Raw genomic sequence first — 21,798 nt, forward strand, 5'->3', positions numbered from 1 at the left:
GTAGTAGATAATAAGCAATAAAGAAAAGATAAAACTAGGGAAAACTAGTCCTAACATCTAAACTGTTAGATTTAACAATGCAATGCAGGGACCACAAGTGGTAACAAAACCCTCCATAGGGATCACCCATAACAAAAAGCGAATAGTAGGACCAAAAGCGCTATTTTGGCAAAACCATAGGGACCAAAAAAGTGTTTTACTCTAAAATGAATTAAATATATATTAAATAACGGAAATATGACCAGATCTCGTATCAGATGAAAACGAGGAAGTTCGAGTAAAGCGAAAGACGAAAGAAGGAGAATTCATGAAGTCAATCAGTGAATTGAAAATCATAGTACAGTCGATTTAAGCATATGGCTTGTAATATTGAGGAGAAATCATTCTGGGTTGAACTGGGTGCCGATTTAGTCGAGGTATGTTGATTACATTTGTAAAGTTTGCTTAAGTTGTGTTAAATTAATGGTTGTAAGATGTTTAGTTGTTGGGATGTAAGCTAAATCAAGACATAGAACTAACTTAGAAGAAAGTTGAGTTGAGATTGTGTTTCCTGACCTAATTTTGTCAATTTCTCGATTAAAATGGGTAATGGTGATTTGAGTGAATTAGGCAATGTTAAGTAATGAAATTGAGAATATTATATATTATGCTAAAACTATGGGATGATGTCAACTTAAATAAAAAAGAATCAACTAAATGATGAGGTGACGTATTGTGTTGCAGGTTTTCCATATCTCAGTTACTTGCAAGTTGCAACAATATAATTTCTTCCTTTAATTTGATAACATCAAAAAGATTTGGGTCCCACATTGACACAAGCTCACCAGATCTTTCAATTGCCTCAGCTACTGCATAATTGCATGTTCTTTTTCCCCAGCAAAAGTAACCTGATTTTTAAGCACCATATTTCTAACCCAAGCTCTCTTAAAATCCTTCTCCACTCCATTTATATTGATAGATAAGCACTTTAACATTGTTTCTTAAAGACACCATTCTTTTTCATTTATATTGGATTCAGAGTCTGAATTCCAGTTTTGATCCCCAGACACTTCAAATACTCTTTCTTTTACTTTCCCTGAAAACATCTCCTGCTTACACCTTTTTCCTTTCTTCTTCTTCTTTTTGGAACAGTGACAGAGACTGTGAATATTCTTCATTTTGGTTTCCTTATTTTATAAATGTAGTAATGCTTTGTTGACAATCACTTTCTTCGAACCAAACACCACCACACTATGTGCTCTGGACCAATGGGATCACCCTCAAATTTTACGAACTTTTCCATTTGGACCAACTTTATCGTTTTTGCTCATAATTACCATTTTAACCTCTCTTAAGTATTGGAAACCGAGATAATATAACAGCTTCGTAGCAGAACAAGTGTTGATATAGAACCATAAAGTGCCACTATATATGTTATTATGCTCAAAAGCGAAAGGGATAAATGCAAGAAGTAGCAACCTACTTTCATTTATTTGTTTATACTTTATAGCATCCTACTTTCATTTCTTTCAAAGAAACATACCAATGTTTGGACCATCCCCATCTGCTGCTAACTGAAAGTGCTTAATTATGCTTATTTTAACTACTTTAAAAACAAGTAAGAAAACATCAAATCACTATATACAACATAATCAGCCATTCAATGTTGTATTCCTATAACACTATTAGTTACCAAAATATAAGCATATCTAGTAAGACAAGAGAATAAAAGAATGGCATCAATTAGTAGAAATGCTATATATAATTATAATGTTTTGCTGTTGATGAGATTGAATTCAATACCTAGACAGTGCCTCTGTAGTACATACATTAAGTTTCAATTTGGTTTAAGAAAGGGAGGGCTTGAATTGAGATACGCTTTCAGATGGATTAGTCTTTATTGGAATGTCTTTGAGTATTCTTTTTGTTTTATTAATTAAGTAGCTTATATTATAAAACAGAGCAACAAATTAAATTTGTCAATTAATTTATCAGGTGAAAACATTGCAAATAGGCATCTGGCGAATGTCAAAGATTTGGTCATAGCTTCAAGAATGCAAAATCCATTTTAATTGGAAAGGTAATTTCTTGCAAGATATTATTACTCTTTTTAAATCTGCTGACTAGTGGGCTTTCAAAAGTTCTACATGTTGTTAATTACTTACTTTAATGTAGGTTATACATGCATTTTAGCTATCCAAAACATTCTCATTTTGTAGGTTTTTTTTTTTTATCATTATATTAATGTTGGTTGAACCCACAGAGCATGAAAAAGATTTTATGTATTCATTACCTCTTGTGTTATGATGCTATCCTTGTTTCTTTAATTTTACTTTTTTCTTGCAGGGTAACCCCTTTTTAATTTTATTATGTGTTTTGAGGGTTTTATTGTATATATAGATAAGGACTAACCTTGCCCTTTACTTTATTTGATTTGTTTCTTTAGGTCATTGAAGATGCATCATATATTATACTCATAACCATGTTACAGGTCAGTTTTTTCTAACTCGAGTGGGTGAGTTATCTATGTGAACCTTGTAATAGTTGAAAAACACCATGTCTTGTATACACCACACTTTAATAAAATAATCAATTAAACAAACCGAATGTTTCCTGTAATTTAGGGAACCCAAGTGTCAGAGATATAACATAAACTTTGGGGGCTACTTTGTGGACTTTAAGAATCATATGTGAGGTAACATATTCACAAGTTCATGTATCATTTAATGTAGTTTTTTAAATTCACAAGTTCCTATATCATTCCTGACTTTAATACATAAAAATAACAATATAGTTTTAAAATAATGTGATTCAGGAGATTGTAAGTATTAGATTACACTTTGAATAAGTTTTAAAATTAAAAAAAAATATATTTTAGGTATTTCTGTAAATCATTAAATTTCAAAATCAAGTTTATAATCTTTAATTATGACAAGTCTTAAAACCATCATATATATTGTTTTTGTGGGCAAATGCATTTACGTGTGACATGGGGAATTGATTTAGCCAAAAATCACTTTCTTTGATTGAGAGAATTAAAAAGAAAAATAGCCCATGACCAAATCAATACAATTTTGTGGATACAAATCAACAATTGATTTCCATGTCTTATTTTGGTCAATGGAAAAGTAAATATAGATAGACTATAAGCATGCAGTCTTGTCTTGTGGATACAAATTTTCAATTGACTTCCAAGTCTCCCATCACAATAACTTGTTTCATCACATCACATCACATGCATGGGCAACTTAGTCATCATATTTGTAACTTGTAAATTTTCTGTTATAAATTAAAATTTTATTTTCATAAACACTCCACAAAATGCAATGTCAAGTCTTGTACCCTTCTCCAGCATACTGTTAGGAACAAAGCTAAAAAATCAAAAATTAAAATACGTTTCCTTTCCTTGACACATTAACATTATTACATCAAATAATACTAAAAACAACTTGTTCTGTTGTATCTAGTTTTTTAAATCGTTGAAACCAAAAATCATTTTTATAATATAGAACAATAATTTACAAAAATTTATAATCCATCTTTGATTTCTCAAACACATAAATGCTTGTTTGTCAATATATATTGTGCTTTTTTCAATTCATAAATTGTTAAAGACTTGTGACCAAGTAATTACGTGTGCTATGGGGAATAAACTTGGACCAAAACCACTTATTTTGATTAACAGAAAATTAAAAGTGAACCTGGACCAAAAGAATACAAGTTTGTGGATACAAATTGTCCGTTGACTTCCATGTTGACTTCAAAGTCTTATGTATCATTTGCTTGTGAACAAATTCCCAAGTACATGTATCATTTCTGACTTAAATATATTAAAACAATAATATAGTTTTTAAATTCACAAGTTTGTGTATTTTAATTTATAAAAATAATAATATAGTTTTTTATAAATAATGTGATTCAAGAGATTGGAAGTATTAGCTCATGACCAAAAAATACAATTTTGTGGATACAAATTAAACATTGATTTCCATGCCTATTTTGGGGAAAAGTAGATATAGAAAAAGACCAAAAGCATGTGGATAAACTTGTTTCATCACATTTTTTAAAACACTTGAATACTGTAGTAGTGAATGATATACTGCCTAGTTTGCAACTTGTAATTTTGTTGTGATAAATTAAAATTATTATTTTAATTCCCAGTTTATAATTGTAACCATCACTTAAAAATATTTATAATGTATCTATGATTTATCAAAATGGAGATGCTTGTTTGTCAAATACTGTGTTTTATTCAATTCATATTTTGTTAAAAATTTGTGGCAAAATAGAATTCCATGTGCTATGTGGAATAGTCTTGTCCCACAAACCACTTTTTTTGATTGACAGACAAAAAAAAAAAATAGCATAAGAATATAAGGTTGTGGATACAAATTCTCCTTTGACTTCCAAGTCTTCCAATATTCATTTATGGCTTTATAAATGTACTCGTTGCTTCATCATAATAACCCATCACTTCTTCATCACAACCCATCTTTTCTACTTCAACTTTCTTCTAAACTAAAACTGAGTTAAGGTTGATAATGGGGATCCATCTCATTTTCATATGTGTGTTTTTGTTTGCAGCCACATGTACTTGTTTGGGGGTTGGAAATGTTAGTGTCCTTTGCTCTGAGCAAGAGCAACTTGCTCTTCTCAACTTCAAACACAGTATTGTCGAAGATGACTCAGGAATGATGTCATCATGGGTTGGAAATGAGTGTTGCCTGTGGGAAGGAATCCAGTGTGACGGTGTCACTGGAAATGTTCAAGGCCTTCATCTCAAAGGAGATTACTTCTATGACTACTTAGTTGGTAAAAAGGTGAGCTCTTCTTTGGCAGAGTTGAGGCATCTCAAATACCTCGACTTGAGTGGGAATGATTTCCAAGGAAGTCGGATCCCTGAGTTTATTGGATCCTTGAAACACCTGAGTTACCTGAATCTCTCTTATGCTGGTTTTGAAGGTATCATTCCTCCTCACATTGGAAATCTTTCTAATTTAAAGGTTCTTGATCTCAGTTCATACGATTCTGAAAACTTTCTGAAGGCAGATGATATGGCATGGGCTTTTGGCCTTTCGTCACTCGAGCTTCTCAACTTGAGTTATGTGGATCTTAGTGGAGCACAAAACTGGGACATGATGCTTCACATGATTCCCTCCTTAAAAGAGTTAAGTTTGTCACATTGTAGACTTTCCAATGTTAATCTTGGTCCTTTTCTTAATTCCAGTAGAATACTTCCTAATATAAAACACCTCGATCTTGGCTACAATTCTTTCAAAGGTCCACTCCCCTTCCTTCTTCAAAACATGACATTTCTAGAATTCCTGGATCTTTCATGGTTTGATCTTAGTTTGGGATCAAACTTTGCAAAATTGCTAAGCATGATCCCTTCTTTGTCAGAGCTTCATTTGTCAGGTTGTGGGCTGGATAAGACGCATCTATCTTCTCCACATCTTAATTACAGTACACTTTCTAACATCCAGCACCTCGATCTTAGCAATAATCCACTTGGAGGTATATTTCCATCTGTATTGACAAACATGAGCTCCCTAGAAGTCCTTGACCTTTCAGATACCATGCTGAATTCATCGCTTCCTATTATGCCTAAACTTCTAGAGCTTCATCTTTCTTCTAACAAGTTTAAGCATATTGAGGATGTTGGAGTCTGGAGACAGTGCCACCTGAAACAATTAAGTGTAACAGATAATGAGTTTGCTATGGAAATGATTGACACACCAAAAAATGCATCAGAGTGCTCCATATATGCTTTGGAGTTTCTGGAATTAAGTCGGAGTTTAAATGGTAGAATTCCAGAAACACTTGGAAGACTGGTGAATTTAAGACACCTTGATCTATCGCAGAATGGACTGACTGGTTCAATCCCTGAATCTCTAGGAAGATTAAGATTTTTACAAGTACTTGATCTATCTGAAAACCAGTTGACTGGTCCCATTCCAGAATTCCTTGGGAATCTTACCCAACTCATCCTTTCTTATAACCAATTGAATGGTTCAATTCCAGAATCCCTTGGAAAATTAGCAGCTTTAACAAAATTGTATCTACATTCTAATTTATTAGACGGGACTATTCCAGTTTCGATTGGGCAACTTGCCAAACTCCGTACTCTCTCTATCTCTAACAATTCTTTAGAAGGAGCGGTTACCGAAGCCCATTTTGCTAATCTTTCAGTGTTGAAGAAATTGGAAATGAGTAAGCTGACATTCAATGTTTCACGTGGGTGGATACCTCCATTCCAGTTGAGATATCTTTATCTAAGCTCTTGCAATATCAGGAATGGATTTCCGCAGTGGCTTCGACATCAGAGGAAACTTAAATGGTTATTGTTGTCCAATGCTACACTTTCAGGGCCGCTGCCCACATGGCTGCGGAAGATGCCCATCATTTTCTTAGATCTCTCTCACAACAAACTCAGCGGATCTTTGAAAAACCTTCCTAATGTGAAAAATGATCATGTATATGGGCCTTTACATCTATTACTTCTGGAATATAACCTTTTCAATGGGTCGATTCCAAGGTCATTGTGCACAAGGACGGATTTGCAAGGACTTGATCTTTCAAGAAACATGTTAAGTGGGAAAATTCCCAACTGTATGGGGAATCTGCAGGGTTTGGTTATCATGAGTATAAGCTCAAATCAGCTCTCTGGTGCCATTCCTAGCTCAATTGCTCTTATTTCATCATTATTTTGGTTAAATTTGAACAAAAATAACTTTACTGGTGAAGTTCCTCCAGAATTAGGGAATCTACAAGGTTTGGGAGTCTTAGATTTGGGTGACAATAAATTATATGGAAATATACCCAATTGGATAGGGAAAAAACTTACATCTTTGGTAGTTTTGAGTTTACACAAAAACAACTTCACTGGTAGAATTCCTCCATCTCTTTGCAAAAGTTCAAATCTTCAAATTTTGGATCTTGCATACAACAACTTAACCGGAACCATTCCTCCGTGTGTAGGAAACTTAAATGGCATGGTTGTGGGTCACTTGATGAATGTAGATTATACAGTTATCGACCATGATATGAATGTGATTCAGGTCATGAAAGGTGTTGATCTTGAATATACAACAACTTGGGATATAGTGTTTAACATGGACCTTTCAAGCAATAAACTTGTGGGAGAAATACCTGTTGAGCTCACTGCACTTTCCATGTTGGTGGGTCTGAATCTGTCTAATAATCATCTGAGAGGGGGTATTCCAGAGAGCATTGGAAAGATGATGAAGTTGGAAACTCTTGATTTCTCAAAAAACGAGTTGAGCGGAAGGATCCCTTCAAGCATGGCAGCTCTGAACTTTTTGAGCCATTTGAATCTGTCACACAACAATTTGTCGGGTCAAATTCCAACAGGAAATCAACTGCAGACGCTTATTGATGATCCATCAATTTATGCTGGGAACAAAGGTCTATGTGGACCTCCACTGCCAAACAGTTGCTCAAATCATCAAGATCCAACAACAACAAGCAAGAAGAAACACAAAGCAGCTGATGAGAAGATGAAGGTATGGTTGTTTTATGTGGATATAATGAGTGGTTTTGGAACAGGGTTTTGGGGTGTTATTGGAGTTCTGATGTTCAAGAAGCAGTGGAGACACAAACTTTTCATGTTTGCTGAGGAAACCATGGATAAGATATACGTTGCAGTTGTGGTAAGAGTTGCCAAGTTCAAGAGAGGAAGAGAATAGCTGCATAGATCATGTGGAATGCAAGTAGTTCTTGAATGCATGTTATCAGTGATGGTTTTGCTTTTGAGATATGCTTATTCTAATGTATTACTATTTGGATTTTGTATTTGTATGACCTTTGTCATATCAGTGTTGTTTAGAGGTGCTAATTTACAAAAGTTCTTTTGGATTTGGTATTTATACATGATCAAGTTGTAGATTTAGATTACTATGTATTTGAGTTGTAGATTTTTTTTTTCTTTTTAATTCTCGACCTTCTGCTGCTGCTCTCACTCCCAACATGCTGTTGTATCCCCCGGTTTTCATCTACATTGGTCCAAGTAAGTAAGAAACATGTAATTGACTCGTTCTTTATTTCTTCATTTGTAAAATTTCTAGTTTTTTCATGTATAGAAAGAGGATGTTTGGGTGAAAGGTGGAGTTTTTTTTTGTTGGATTTCGTATTTAGAGAGGACTATGGTCTAGTATGAATCTGCAATGGCAGTGATCTTGGTTGATTGTTTGATTATATTCTTATGAGTCTGCAAGTTATGAGATTAGATTAGGGTTAATCTCAGTTAAAGTAGCCCAACATTTAAGGTTTAATACAATGTGAAAAAATAATAATAGAACAAATATGTGAACTTTGGGGGCTACTTTATCGACTTCAAATTCATATGTGAGGTCTACCGTGAAAGTAATTAGACTTCTTATGAATAGATTTGACTAGTTATCCTCAAAAAAGCATTTTTGTTCCAAAACAATAAAAGAATTTGTTGCAATTTTGGTGGTTATTTTGATGTTTTATAGCAATTTTGGTCATGTTCCAAGTAAAGTTACCATCTTACCCTTTATCTAAAAATATTGTAAGTTCATATATATTAAAATGCCTTTGAGCATTCTTTTAATTAAATTTGTTGGCAATTTTGTTTATATTTTTAATGGAACAATAAATTATTAAATTTGTCTATTGTATCAGGTGAAAATTACCAATTGTGTTTGGAATCTGCATGAGATTAAGCTCAAATCAGCTCTCTAGTAGCATTCCATGTTCAATTGCTCGTAATTCATTATTATATTACTTAAATTATGAACAACAATAGCTTTATCGGTAAACTTCCTCGGGAATTAGGGAATCTACAAGTTTTGGAAGTCATAGATTTGGGTGACAATAAACTCGGTGGAAATATTCCCAAATGTATCGGGAAAAAACTTACATATTTGGTAGTTTTGAGGTTCAACAAAAACAACTTCACTGGGAGAATTCCTTGATTTCTTTGCAAAGATGGGATCTTGATTTCAATGTACAACGTCCAAAAGCTTACTTTGAACTTGGGTGGGTAATAAATTCAATTATGGATAATATTCTGTTCTTCCCTTTCTGAAATAAATTCGTGATTTTTCTTCACGAAAATCATTTGATTTTGGAATAACTAACAAATTAGCAAATGGGTGTTGTTTTACAAGAAGCAATTGGTCATTACAAGGCCCTTATGACCCAACATCATGAAGAACTAGGTAAGTATTGTATACTAATTCTTGTAAGAAAAGCATGGTGGTTGTTTTGTGAATCCAACCATGAAGTTTGAAAATTTCCATTTTTCAATCAATAATTGGTACTATATTCATCTTTATGAAGGTGCTTCAACGCCCATGATTACATCTACTTCAAGGTCCTTGTGAGTTTTTATGTTCTTTCGATCTTTTACTCAGATTATACATAAACAGCCATTCTGGTGTTTATGGGTAATGGATTTTTAGGTTGATGTTACTATATATATCATGTGTAAACCATAATATGCTCAATAATTTGCAATTATTGATGAAATAATCAAAAATTGACCCAAAATCATGCATTGATTGGTGATATTCTACACCATGTTTAGCTATGGTCGTTAATTTTATAATTGACCCAAAATCATGCATTGATTCAACTTAGTGTGTTTAGTCTTAAAGAGAAATATTATATACTCCCTCTGTTTTAATGAAATTGTTTTAGGTTATGTATCTTTCATCTTATGACTTATATTTCATCTCACATCTGTTTTAAGGTTGCTAGAAGTTACATTTCTGGTATAAAGGGTGTCCCTCGTTGTACTTGCATACTTTGTTAGTCGGTATTAGATACACACCATATATAGGTTATGTTGTAATTTAGTTGCTATCTACAGTCAAAGTCAAACCATTCTTGTTCCGTTCATATATGTTTTTTTACAATTAAGTTTCATCACGTGCATTGTAGCAATTATTCTAATAAACGTTTATGGGTTGTTTTCTTTAATGCTTGCTGATCTCGAAGTGGTGGTTCGATGGACTCACAAAGTGGGAAACGAAAGGAAGAACAAACAAAGAGACCGATAAGGGTAACAAAGTGGGCGTGATAAACTCATTAGGACATCGCTTTATTTATATAAGGGGGTGTCCAATCTTGGGGAACAAGGGTTGACCGTGGACCAGAGTCAATTGCCACATCAACTGTGACTAGGCAGCCACCTCATCGTTTCTTTTTTACTGATTTGTCATAGAAACTTTTTATTACAGGTCAAGGGACCATTTCAATTGGTCAATGTATATGTCGTTCCCTTAATGTACAAAAAAGATTAATTGGGTGACCTTTTAAAACAAACTTGACAAGTTCGTTAGGATAAGATGACATTTTCCCTTTTCCTATTAACAAATCCACAAGTTCGTGTATCTCATTTCCGACTTAGATATATCGAAATCATAATATCGGTATTTAAATTTACAATTTCGTGTATCATTTCAAGAGATTGTAAGTATTAGATTACACTTTGGATAAGTTTCAACGTGCTCCCAACTTGTTTGTTTCATTGTCACTTTAGCCCAACCAATTTATCGTTTTATTTTAAAAAGTTTGTCATCTTATTATTTATTTATTTATATATTTTGCATATGAAGGGAACCAACTTGTGTTTTACCGCTAATTTATGTAACAAACCCATTATAATCGGTTAGTTTGTTATTTGCCTTTTTTATTTGGCTAGAAAGTGTTGACATGTAGCTTCGTCATTCTAATTTCTTCCCATCTGTCAAACTTTCATCTACATATCAATCATATGGCGGTTGGTTTAGTGATAAACCGATAACAATTAAAAAGTCTTCCCATATGTGGAGATAAAGGCAGGAGAAAGGCGCGCACAAACACACATACACATTGCTCAGTTTCATCCCCTGCCTCCCCATTACCAAAACTCTAGTGCATACAAAGAAGATCAATGGAGAAGTATTTAGGAAACAAGTACACAGGAGACGCATGTGTTTATACACATCTCTTTCCTTTTCAATTTCAGTTATTTCTAACATTTTTCTCAATTTCTCGACGCCTTCCTTCGATTGTGTGTTTTGTCCGTTTAGTTTCTCATCGAACATAATAACTCTATTTCTATTTTAGGTATAAACAAATTGAGATTTTCTATTAGGGATTCTGATCATCAAATTTTATAGAAATGTTTTTCGTTTCATGTTTTAGAGTCCCATGGAAATTTAACTTGAAGTTCGATATATAAAAAGAATCGCTTGATATAAATTATGTGTTCTTTCTGCTTGTCAGTTTTCAAGATGAATTTGGGAATGGTTTTTGGTCGGTGGTCAGCCAACTTCAGGAAAATTGATTATCATGTTCAGAACCGTCAGAGCTCCTCCCATGTGTGTTACTTGAAGGAGGTTAATGTTGTCCAAACACGGTGGCGATGGCGATTGAGTTGAGTTACACACAACGGTGATAAACAACCCCTACAAAGAATCTGAATCTGGTAACTCCACCCTATACTAGGCTTTTGTAATCGTAGGAGGTGGTGGTTAGATCAGAGGGCGACATCAATGGGGGTTGTTGGAGATGATAACAAGGAGACATTGTTTTTTGAGAAGATTGATCACAAGCAAAGCAATTTCGAGTAGTTGATGATCTACAACGAGTATTTTGGTCTCAGAGTGTGTGAGAATGGTTGTTGACAGTGCAGAGGACATATCTGGTCATCACAATAGCAATATAAAGTTCTTACATCGTCGGAACATTTGGTGTCAGCGTTGCTACCTGCAGTGGCAGCCAGGATACAAAGAATCATTGTGGTTCTCGTGTAAAGAACAATATGCAGAGGAGTAAGATGTTGGTGATTTTAGTTTCACCATTCATTTTATGTAACTTGAATTATCATGTGAGCTAAGGGGCATCTTAATTTGTTTTCTAATATGTGTACGGGTTGGTACGGAGTGCACGCATGTATAAGATCAACTTAATAGCCGGTTCGACGACTAGTCGGGGGTCTAGAGGCAGCGCCCTTGGGTCCGGGGTTTCCAAAGGGGCAACACCCCTTTGGCGGGGTCTAGGGGCAGCGCCCCTAGCGGGATCCAAGGGGCATAGCCCTTGGCTGGTGTCCCGCTAGTGTGATATTTCGATTCTTGAGAGTGATTATGGTAAAACTAACGAAACTCGTTAGTTTTGGTAACCCTAAATCCTCATTAAAATCTGGATTACCCTAACTTCCTTCCAAAGGAATTTATAGCGGCCCAACCCTAATGAAACCCTAATATCGTTTACTATATAAACGACTCTTCTTTTCAGAAAAATGGGACGATCTTAAGCTCTCGTTTTCATCATACTTTCAAAAATTCTCTAGCATACTGGCTTACGATTTCTGTGCCTAGAATCGTAAGTGTCCACTATGATTATCCTAGGATGAATTTCTTGTAACCCAGGCATAGGGTAGAAATATCAGTTCGGAAAGTGATATTACGATCCAAGTTGGTATCCAGATCTCCACCATAAACCCTAAATTTCCCAACATTCAAATTGATATTTACTATTCTTGGAGATGGGTGACTTAATCCGCGAGATGACCACCAAGTTTGCAATGCTGGAGAAGTTCGAAGGCGTCGACTTTAGGAGCTGGAAGAAGAAGATGTACTTCATGCTGACAACTCTGAAAGCAGCATAGGTGCTGGTACTCCAAGACTAGCAGAGCCAGAGGAAGGTGTTGTTGAGACTATTGAAGAGATAAGAAGGAGATAGAAATGGGACAACAATGACTACATCTGCAAAGGTCACATTCTTAACGGTATGTTTGATGCTTTATTTGATATCCATAGTGAAGCCTTGTGTGCCAAGGAGTTGTGGGGCACCCTTGAGTTGAAGTATATCACCGAGGATGCTTCTAGCAAGAAGTTTCTGGTAAGTAACTTTAACAATTATAAGATGGACGACTCAAGGTCTGTTACTGAACAATTCAATGAACTCCTTGACATATACATTTACTTTAAACTGCACCATATGAATATGGATGAGTCCATTGTTGTGTCAACCATCATTGATAAATTGCATCCATCCTGGAAAGACTACAAACACAACTTGAAATTGATGGGTTTATACAAACAATCCTATGTGTGCATGCAACCCTAGAGTTGGATCTATGTTTTGACTATTAGTTGTACAACTTTATGAACACAAAAAGAAACCTGGCATGCTACTATTATTTTCGAAATCGATATAAAAGAATAGAATACATACCTTTTATTGTTATATAGTAATAACAACTAGGTCCTTGAATTTCCTTAGCTCTTAAAAGCAAGTACCACAATTATAGTACCTCTAATGGCTCACAAACACACTAGGTGAAAGGATGAATATTGTTGAGAGGAGAAAAGGGTATCTTGCCCTAGATTTCGTCCCATTTAGGGTTTCCCAAAGCTTGGACGAAATCTTAGTGCCTTAGGGTGCTATTTATACTTAAGGCTAACTAGGGTTTTCAGGTGTAAACCCTAATCCCTTAGCTTAGGGCCTAAGCAAGTCCATAGACTCCTTTCCTTAAGCCCTTGGACGAAAACTCCTAGATCCTTCTAGTATTTTCGTTCAAGCCTTAATAAAGGTGATCCAGTGGCCCAAAGCCTCAACTATTGAATAATTACAAAATGGTCCCTACACTTTCAGTCAGTTCCTTTAATCCCAAAATTAATTCCTAATTAATTTCTGATTAAATACTAATTAATAATATGATTCCAAATTAATATATTAATCATATAATATATTAACAAATCATATTTATACCCCAATTTATTATTCTTAACAATAAACCAGCCTCTCTCCTCAACAATCATCTTGTCTAGTCACCGGTGTGAAGGCAACCCAAAAGGACCATGCACCATCGGGTCAAGTACATACCAAAATAGTTATGGACTTAGACACTAATCCAACAGTCTCCCACTTGGATAAGTCTAATAACTATTCTGCGTATGACTTCAGATCCTGGTCTGTAATCGTAGCTTTCAAAAGCCGCTGTCAACTCTGATCTTATCAGAAACATGTCCTTTAGATAAGGGATCATATATTCCTCCATTCTAGATATCGTATAGACTGAGACATGGATTTAAACCATTCTCTCTATACTGCTCCCCAATTTATGACAACTGATAACAGACTACAATTGAACACATCAAATTAGTCTCAGTTTGGCCAAGCGCTTATGTGCCATCACTAAATCATCGAGGGGCCCACAGATATCGCTTTCATCCTACTTTGGATAAAAGGAACGGATAAACTTTGATTCAGTGCTTGCTTGCACTCACTTACCGAATCACACACAACAATATGTTTTATAACACCAAGTTACTGGTGCGTTTACATATTATCAATGTGTATCCGACTCGCAAGATACAACTCACACATCTCGGTTTCAAGAATATAAGATGTTATCGTCTCACCAATCACTCATGATACAATTCATGAAGTGATCCAAGTGAGCGTGGGTTTAATCCAATGCTCAAATCATATTCATAAGCACTCATGAACGTTGCAGCAAACATTTGCTTATGTCTAATATACTTTAGACAATCCACACACCAATTCACGACAGTCTTCATTCATACCTACTTCCAACATATGAACCACTGTGGTCCGTTCGAATAATTTGAATATTCTGAAATAATTAATTATTCAGGAAGTCAAAACATGCAAAGTGAAACACAAGAATAATACTAATCCCATATGGCCCCAAACTCTGGGTATAAATAAAAACATTTTATTTAATCACCATATTGATTACTCATTATTTGTTGTTTCGGGTAATCAACTTCTTTCTTGAATTATTACTACACTTGTCCCATGCTCTCAGCATGCACACAATGTTTACTTATCGTACTTACTTTGTAAAACAGATCAAATGAACACATTTCCAATCATACTCATTTCACAACTCCCAATCCTTATCACAAGTGTAAGAATATCAAATTCTTGCCACTTAAAGAATATGCTAGATTCTAACATTGTATGAAATGATCCTTTCGTAAAGTCATATCTCAAAATCATCAAGACTTGGCCAATCTCTATGATGTCTCTCACTCAAAGTACATTCCTTTGAACATCCTTCTTGCATAAAAGTTTCTAATCTAGACATAGATTCTCAATATTCAGCTCCCAATATGGAAACATTTCCATATTTGCCATATGACAACTCATTCTTAATAGAATCTTATCTATTCATAATAATGTCGATATGGTCCATCCAATACCATACTTCCAACTACTCACAAGCGACCAATCCTCAACGAGCTTTGGATCGTCCTTTGATAGTTGTTTAATTATCTTAGTCAAAACGGATTCTTGTCCTTTTTCCCTCTTAATGCGCTAGACATTTGGAAAATTTTAGAATGGTCAAATATTATAGCATTTGCAATCGATCCTATACCCGAAGCGTATGAGACACGATGCATAATGTCTTACATAAAGATACGATACTTTATTAATCTGCTGCCATAATATCTTATGTGTCACGTTCTTATAATTCGAATTATGAAGAGGGATGCCATAATCATAATCGAAAATTTGAGAACGCACTATGTATCGTTGACTAAATTTATTAACATTCCACAATCTAAGCCTTTAGATTTGAAATGAAGCATAATATTCTCTCCCTTAATTATCGCAAAACAACTATTCAACCCTTACGACTTTGCAAAGTATAACTCTTGTTTTCTATAATTAATATTGCTAACTTGCAATACTTGCCTTAATAATCATACAATAACAACATTTATGCTCCCACTATCATGATGATTATTATCATATAAGCATAACACTTATGCTCCCACTAGCTTTGACGTGTATTCAGAAACCAACTTAACTTCCAGAAAAACAATACCTATTGAATTTCTTAAGTTCATATTTCTAATACCTAATGCTTTGATAATCCTTTATCTAAGCTTCTTAATCTTATACACCTTTGCCTTAGATAGCTCATATGTGTGTCTAAACAATTCAGACTAATTGCCAAATGTCACAATTCGAATCATGGAAAGGGATACCGTAACCATAATCGAATTTAAGAATGCAATTTTCACAATCACTATCTTCTTAAAATCTCTCTTAGTGAAAGCATTTCCTCACAGTCATTTTCATGAAGGAGGGAATCTTATGACACTTAGATTTTAATGGTGTATATGTTCCTATCCATGCGAATTTGTCAAAACCAAAGTTTGCGCAAATCCAAACTCATATGAACCGAACTTTCTCAATCTTGATTTCTTGCCTTATGGTAACACGAGTGCCCACCATGTCTTCCAAGTAGTTAAGCAGCTCACCCTTTCCTATTAATGTACTTTTCATTGATCAAGGTGCTTGCCTTTTATGCGTTCAATTGAGAACTTATAGAACTCACATGCATAATTAACTCAATTGGAATGGCATAGAAACAAAATAATGTCAACACGATAGGTTATAAACCTCAAATTGTGTGCTAGTGATGATTGATAAGGTTTAATCTTGATTTGTTCTTGAGACCTTTCAAGACCATTGAGACTCCCACTGACTCCTTGACATATAAGATTCTCTTGTCAATAAACATTTCTCGACAAACAAATATTCAAGAGTTAGTGTAGCTTTTATCAAGACAAAACACTTCACAAAATTGGTCCTAGTTGGTCTTTGTCTTCTCCAAGACATCACAACTTTCCAATTTCAAATGTGCAAGAATAAGAAAACCTTTTCAAATTCCACATTTGATGAATGTTATAAACCTTCTTAAGACTTGTCACACAATGTCATAATCTTAACTCTAAGACTTGTTTTTGGAACGAAGTATGATTGACTTCTTGATTTAACCATTTCTTCAATTCTTGATTCCTCTTCTCAGACATACAATTGTACTAAGATTCATATAGAGGATCAATTGAGATACGGTTCTTAATCATAAAGACCTATCATAAAACATAATAAAAGGTACTCTCCCTTCTTCTTAGAATAGAGAAACTTTTATCTTTCTGCCTACTTGATTCTTCTTATCCGTTCTGCTATTGATTGAAAATCTTTCAATCAATTCAGAATTACACTTAATCTTATAAGTATAATCATATTTACTAAACCTTTAGTAAATCATGACGAATATCTTTGTCACTCTTGTGGTGGACTTGATCAACATACAACTTTGTGTACTTGATCTCATAGTCCTTCACTTGACACTTTGTCAACGAATTAGTCTAATTTCCAATTATGAAATTTCTCATTAATCATGCAACCAAGTTGCATGATTCCAAGTTTCTGTCCAATTGAAACTTGGGCGATGAGAAACTCTCCCTATTTGGTAAATTCTTGACATTTCCACAAATAACATAATCCATTATTTCTAATAACTGAAACATTCAAACATCAATTTTTCATACACGCCATTGCAAGGATAAATAAATAATATAAAATCAAAATTTATTTTATTGCGGAAAAATTTGTCCTTACAATGCAATTCAATTGAAAACTATGTTAATACATATTTCATAGCAATCTATTCTAACTCCAAGTAGTAGCTCAAAATTCTAATCTTCAAGCAATGCAATCGAAATCCATTTCTTCACGATTAGATTCAGCTCACGTCTTCCCTTAAGCTTCCTCTCTTTTCTTCAATTCTATAAAACATCAAAATGTAATCTTATCACATCATGTATTAAGAATCTAGAATAAGAACTTAAAAGAGTTAGTTAATGGATTTCTAACTATACTAAAAATTCACAAAACTATCAAAAAAACATATACATATGACAATTCACTTGCAATAACATACTATGAAATGCTAAGGTACAACCTTAAGATGCATCGTAAATAAGTTTTATAACATAAATCATATTTATATCACAATTGTCTAACATATTCACATAATACTTGCACTTGCATTAAAAATCATTTGGCTACAAATATAAATTATGAAAACCAACTGTATAGCCTTACAAATGGCAAATGTACAACTTGAAGATGCATCAGAAAATCTGTTTACTACAAATATAATGCATGAAAACCAAATATACAGCCTCACAATGCACGATTTATGCATCATGTACTTGTACAATCACATATCTGCAATATACTAACAATACCAAGGCTACCGACGCATCAAAACCACAATGCTACTTATGAAATGCTCTAAATATCGGATATAACTTATACATCTACGAAAATCAGAAAGGCAACACCTTCGATTTATGTTTTTTTTTCTTACTTTTTATGAATAAGTTGTAAACAAACATACCCTAAACATGATAAATGATGATTATAACACCAAAATAGTAAATATCTTACCATGTTTTCAGGAGAGTACATACGATCGTCTATAGCTTCCTCTGAGAGACTTGAGAGAGTTTCCCAAACAAAAGTGAAGAAAAATGAGGGTTCTAAAAAAAATTTAGGAATTTGTATTCTTAAAAAGAGAAAATTCCAAATGGTCGCAGATGGACAGGGTTAATCTACGAACATACAACTTACAATGCACGCCTATGCTTTAAGCGCTTATACATTCGCAGATGAGAAGACAAAATCGCAGATTACCCTAATCCATCTGCGATTTTAGTGGCTATCTTACATACTTATAAAGCTTGCATTTTCCCTTGAATCTCATGCATTTGAAACCCCCTACAATAATTTGCTAAAACCTCATGCATTTGAAACCCCCAAACCTTTTCACCTTCTTAATAATTAATCACACATAATCAATAGTAATTCATATGAGATAATAATTTGCTAAAACCTCATGCATTTGTATGGTATTAGAACATGTTTGAGTTTTTGGGTTTTAGACTTTAGTAAATGGGTAATCCGTTTGATACGTTGGATTTGAACCTATCTTATTTGAATTACCCAAACTCTTATTTTCCTTATTCAAATGTTACATCAATGCCAAACAAAAGATAAATTAATAATATATGCTCATGCATGTTTTGTACAAGCCCCAATCAAAATACAAAATATCATGATCATACAATTAAGTGTATCTTTTATTCCATTTTTGGCTTTATAACAAAAGTTTGTTTACGTGGCGAAGAAAGAAAACTTGAAGATGAATATTTAGGTTGGATGTTTATATAAGATTTGTTTTAAATATATAATAAGCAACGATTATAAATAATAAAATCAAATTACATGGATATGTCATATTATCCATGCAAGTCTTTTTTGAAATGCAAATTGTCTATCTTATCACTTTATTATTTAGTGTATGTTTCAAATTTTAATAATAATATTAAGTGTTTCTTAAAAGTCTTATTTAACTTATTATTAATAATAAGTGGTTTAAAATTAAGGAATAACAAATTTAAATGATAATAACATCAAATTATAAACTACATTTAGCTATAAATAAATTGTATTTTAAATGAACATCATTATTGAAATTAAAAAATGATCGCATAAGTAAAAATATAATTAATCAATAATAATAATTGTTAAAAATAATACTAAATAGATAATTATATTTAATTATATTAATAAGGAATGTGGGTTGATGTCAATTAATATTATTGTTCAAATATATATATATATATATATATATATATATATATATATATATATATATATATATATTAGTGTAAAAATATTATCTCAAAGTTAATGTCAATAACATAACCATTTTAAACATATATCTTATCTTTTAATATTTTAACAATATATTTTTAATCTTCGCTGCGCAACGCACGAGAATTCGTCTAGTTTTTATAATTATAGGTTATTTTTAGCTATTTTCTGCAAAGGGATTAGAAAATTTGTTATATCTATAATTCAAAACCACCGATTAATTTTAACATAGTCCGTTTTAGCAATCTCTAAATATTATTAAAAGAGAACCTTTTAATTTACCAATGAAGCAATCAAGGCCCTTGATTGTATTTCAATCATAGGATTTTCACCATTAGATCAAATTGATGACATCATCTTCTCAAAATAGAATTCAAACATCTAATTATAGAATCTTTAAATTTACCAATTACATTTCAAACACAATTACATTAAATTATGGAATCCTTAATTATAGAATCTACTCATATTTAATTATAGAATCTATTCATACTTTCGAAAATATATTTCACAATTCAAGCATAATTACATTTAATTGTAGAATCTTTAAATTCAACAATTATGTTATCAATTAAAGCATATCATTCTATTTATATATGAGACATCGGTTTCTCCATAAATCTGGCCAAAAACATGAATAACCGCCTCCATCTTTCTCCTCTATTTTTCTCTTAAACCAGAATTCCCTAATCCTCTTCTTCTTCTTCATGTCAATGGTTGTGCTTTAGTTGATGTTTTGTGTGTTCATAACAAAATGTAGCACCATAAGGTGGTTCCTTTTTCTCATGGATTCTTAGAATTTGCATATTGCCTCTTCCTTGCATCTCCAATTATCACACCTCTGTTTTGGCTTCACACAAATCTCTACAAACTAAAGCAAGCATCTCCTTCAAGACATCTTTTGACGATCTATGTCATCATTAACCCTAATTAATATTGTTCATAATTTAATTCCATTATTTATAGTTTTTGGCTTCAAAATTTAAACCTGATTAGTTTTTTCTTTAAAAAAAAACTCATTAAATAAGCATATCAATAATTATGTTATCTTTAATATATATTAAAACAAAAATCTTATGATATCATCTGAAACAATCTAGGTCATTGATTGCATTTCAAACTTATGTTTTCCACCCTTAGATCAAATTGGTGACATCATCTTCCCTAAATGTAATGTATTTAATTCTAATAAAAGCTTTCCAATTGTCAAACAAAATTAACTTAAATCCATTGAAATAGAATGTATTTAATTTTAATAAATTTCCCCTATTTTAAATCTTGAATTTTCGGTTATAAAGGTTTTAAAATAGTCAACTTTAAAAACATATTACTGAAAACCATTTCAATTAAGACATTAAATATCAACCATTAATATAAATCTGTTTATATTAGCAAACCATTTATATAAAATCCATTTTTATTAGGAAACCATTAATTTCTAAATATTATTAAAAGAGAACCTTTAATTCACCAATGAAGCAATCAAGACCATTGATTGTATTTCAATAATATGATTTTCACCATTAGATCAAATTGATGACATCATCTTCTCAAAATAGAACTCAAACATCTAATTATAGAATCTTTAAATTTACCAATTACATTTCATACACAATTACATTAAATTATGGAATCCTTAATTAGAGAATCTACTCATATTTAATTATAGAATCTATTCATATTTTCGAAAATATATTTCACAATTCAAGCATAATTACATTTAATTGTAGAATCTTTAAATTCAACAATTATGTTATCAATTAAAGCATATCATTCTATTTATATATGAGACATCGGTTTCTCCATAAATCTGGCCAAAAACATGAATAACCGCCTCCATCTTTCTCCTCTATTTTTCTCTTAAACCAGAATTCCCTAATCCTCTTCTTCTTCTTCATGTCAATGGTTGTGCTTTAGTTGATGTTTTGTGTGTTCATAACAAAATGTAGCACCATAAGGTGGTTCCTTTTTCTCATGGATTCTTAGAATTTGCGTATTGCCTCTTCCTTGCATCTCCAATCATCACACCTCTGTTTTGGCTTCACACAAATCTCTACAAACTAAAGCAAGCATCTCCTTCAAGACACCTTTTGACGATTTATGTCATCATTAACCCTAATTAATATTGTTCATAATTTAATTCCATTATTTATAGTTTTTGGCTTCAAAATTTAAACCCGATTAGTATCAAGAAATGAGAAATTGCAACTAACTTTTAAAAACTATCAAGAATGTATAATATAGGATGATAATAATGCTTAAAAACACCGAGTTTGGTCTGATTTGAAAAAGTAA

General features: G+C 32.9%; 1 protein-coding gene across 3 annotated transcripts; it reads left to right on the forward strand.

Annotated features, from left to right (window-relative positions):
* Positions 1 to 263: 263 nt before the first annotated feature.
* Positions 264 to 8,099, forward strand: LOC145065499 (receptor-like protein EIX2). 3 transcript variants are annotated; one of them, XM_079012493.1, is made up of 5 exons: positions 264 to 416; positions 1,975 to 2,059; positions 2,426 to 2,470; positions 2,604 to 2,674; positions 4,564 to 8,099. In XM_079012493.1, the coding sequence occupies exon 5, from the start codon at positions 4,671 to 4,673 to the stop codon at positions 7,683 to 7,685; it is 3,015 nt and encodes a 1,004-aa protein (XP_078868619.1). In that variant the 5' UTR covers positions 264 to 416; positions 1,975 to 2,059; positions 2,426 to 2,470; positions 2,604 to 2,674; positions 4,564 to 4,670; the 3' UTR covers positions 7,686 to 8,099. The 3 variants fall into 3 exon arrangements, with proteins under 3 accessions (XP_078868619.1, XP_078868620.1, XP_078868618.1); XM_079012494.1 differs by lacking the exon at positions 2,604 to 2,674; XM_079012492.1 differs by lacking the exons at positions 264 to 416; positions 1,975 to 2,059; positions 2,426 to 2,470; positions 2,604 to 2,674 and having other exon boundaries at positions 4,336 to 8,099.
* The last annotated feature ends 13,699 nt before the right edge of the window (positions 8,100 to 21,798 follow it).

The sequence above is a fragment of the Lactuca serriola genome, chromosome 8 (genome assembly GCF_051521515.1).
Source record: "Lactuca serriola cultivar US96UC23 chromosome 8, Lser_US96UC23_V15, whole genome shotgun sequence".
NCBI lineage: Eukaryota > Viridiplantae > Streptophyta > Magnoliopsida > Asterales > Asteraceae > Lactuca > Lactuca serriola.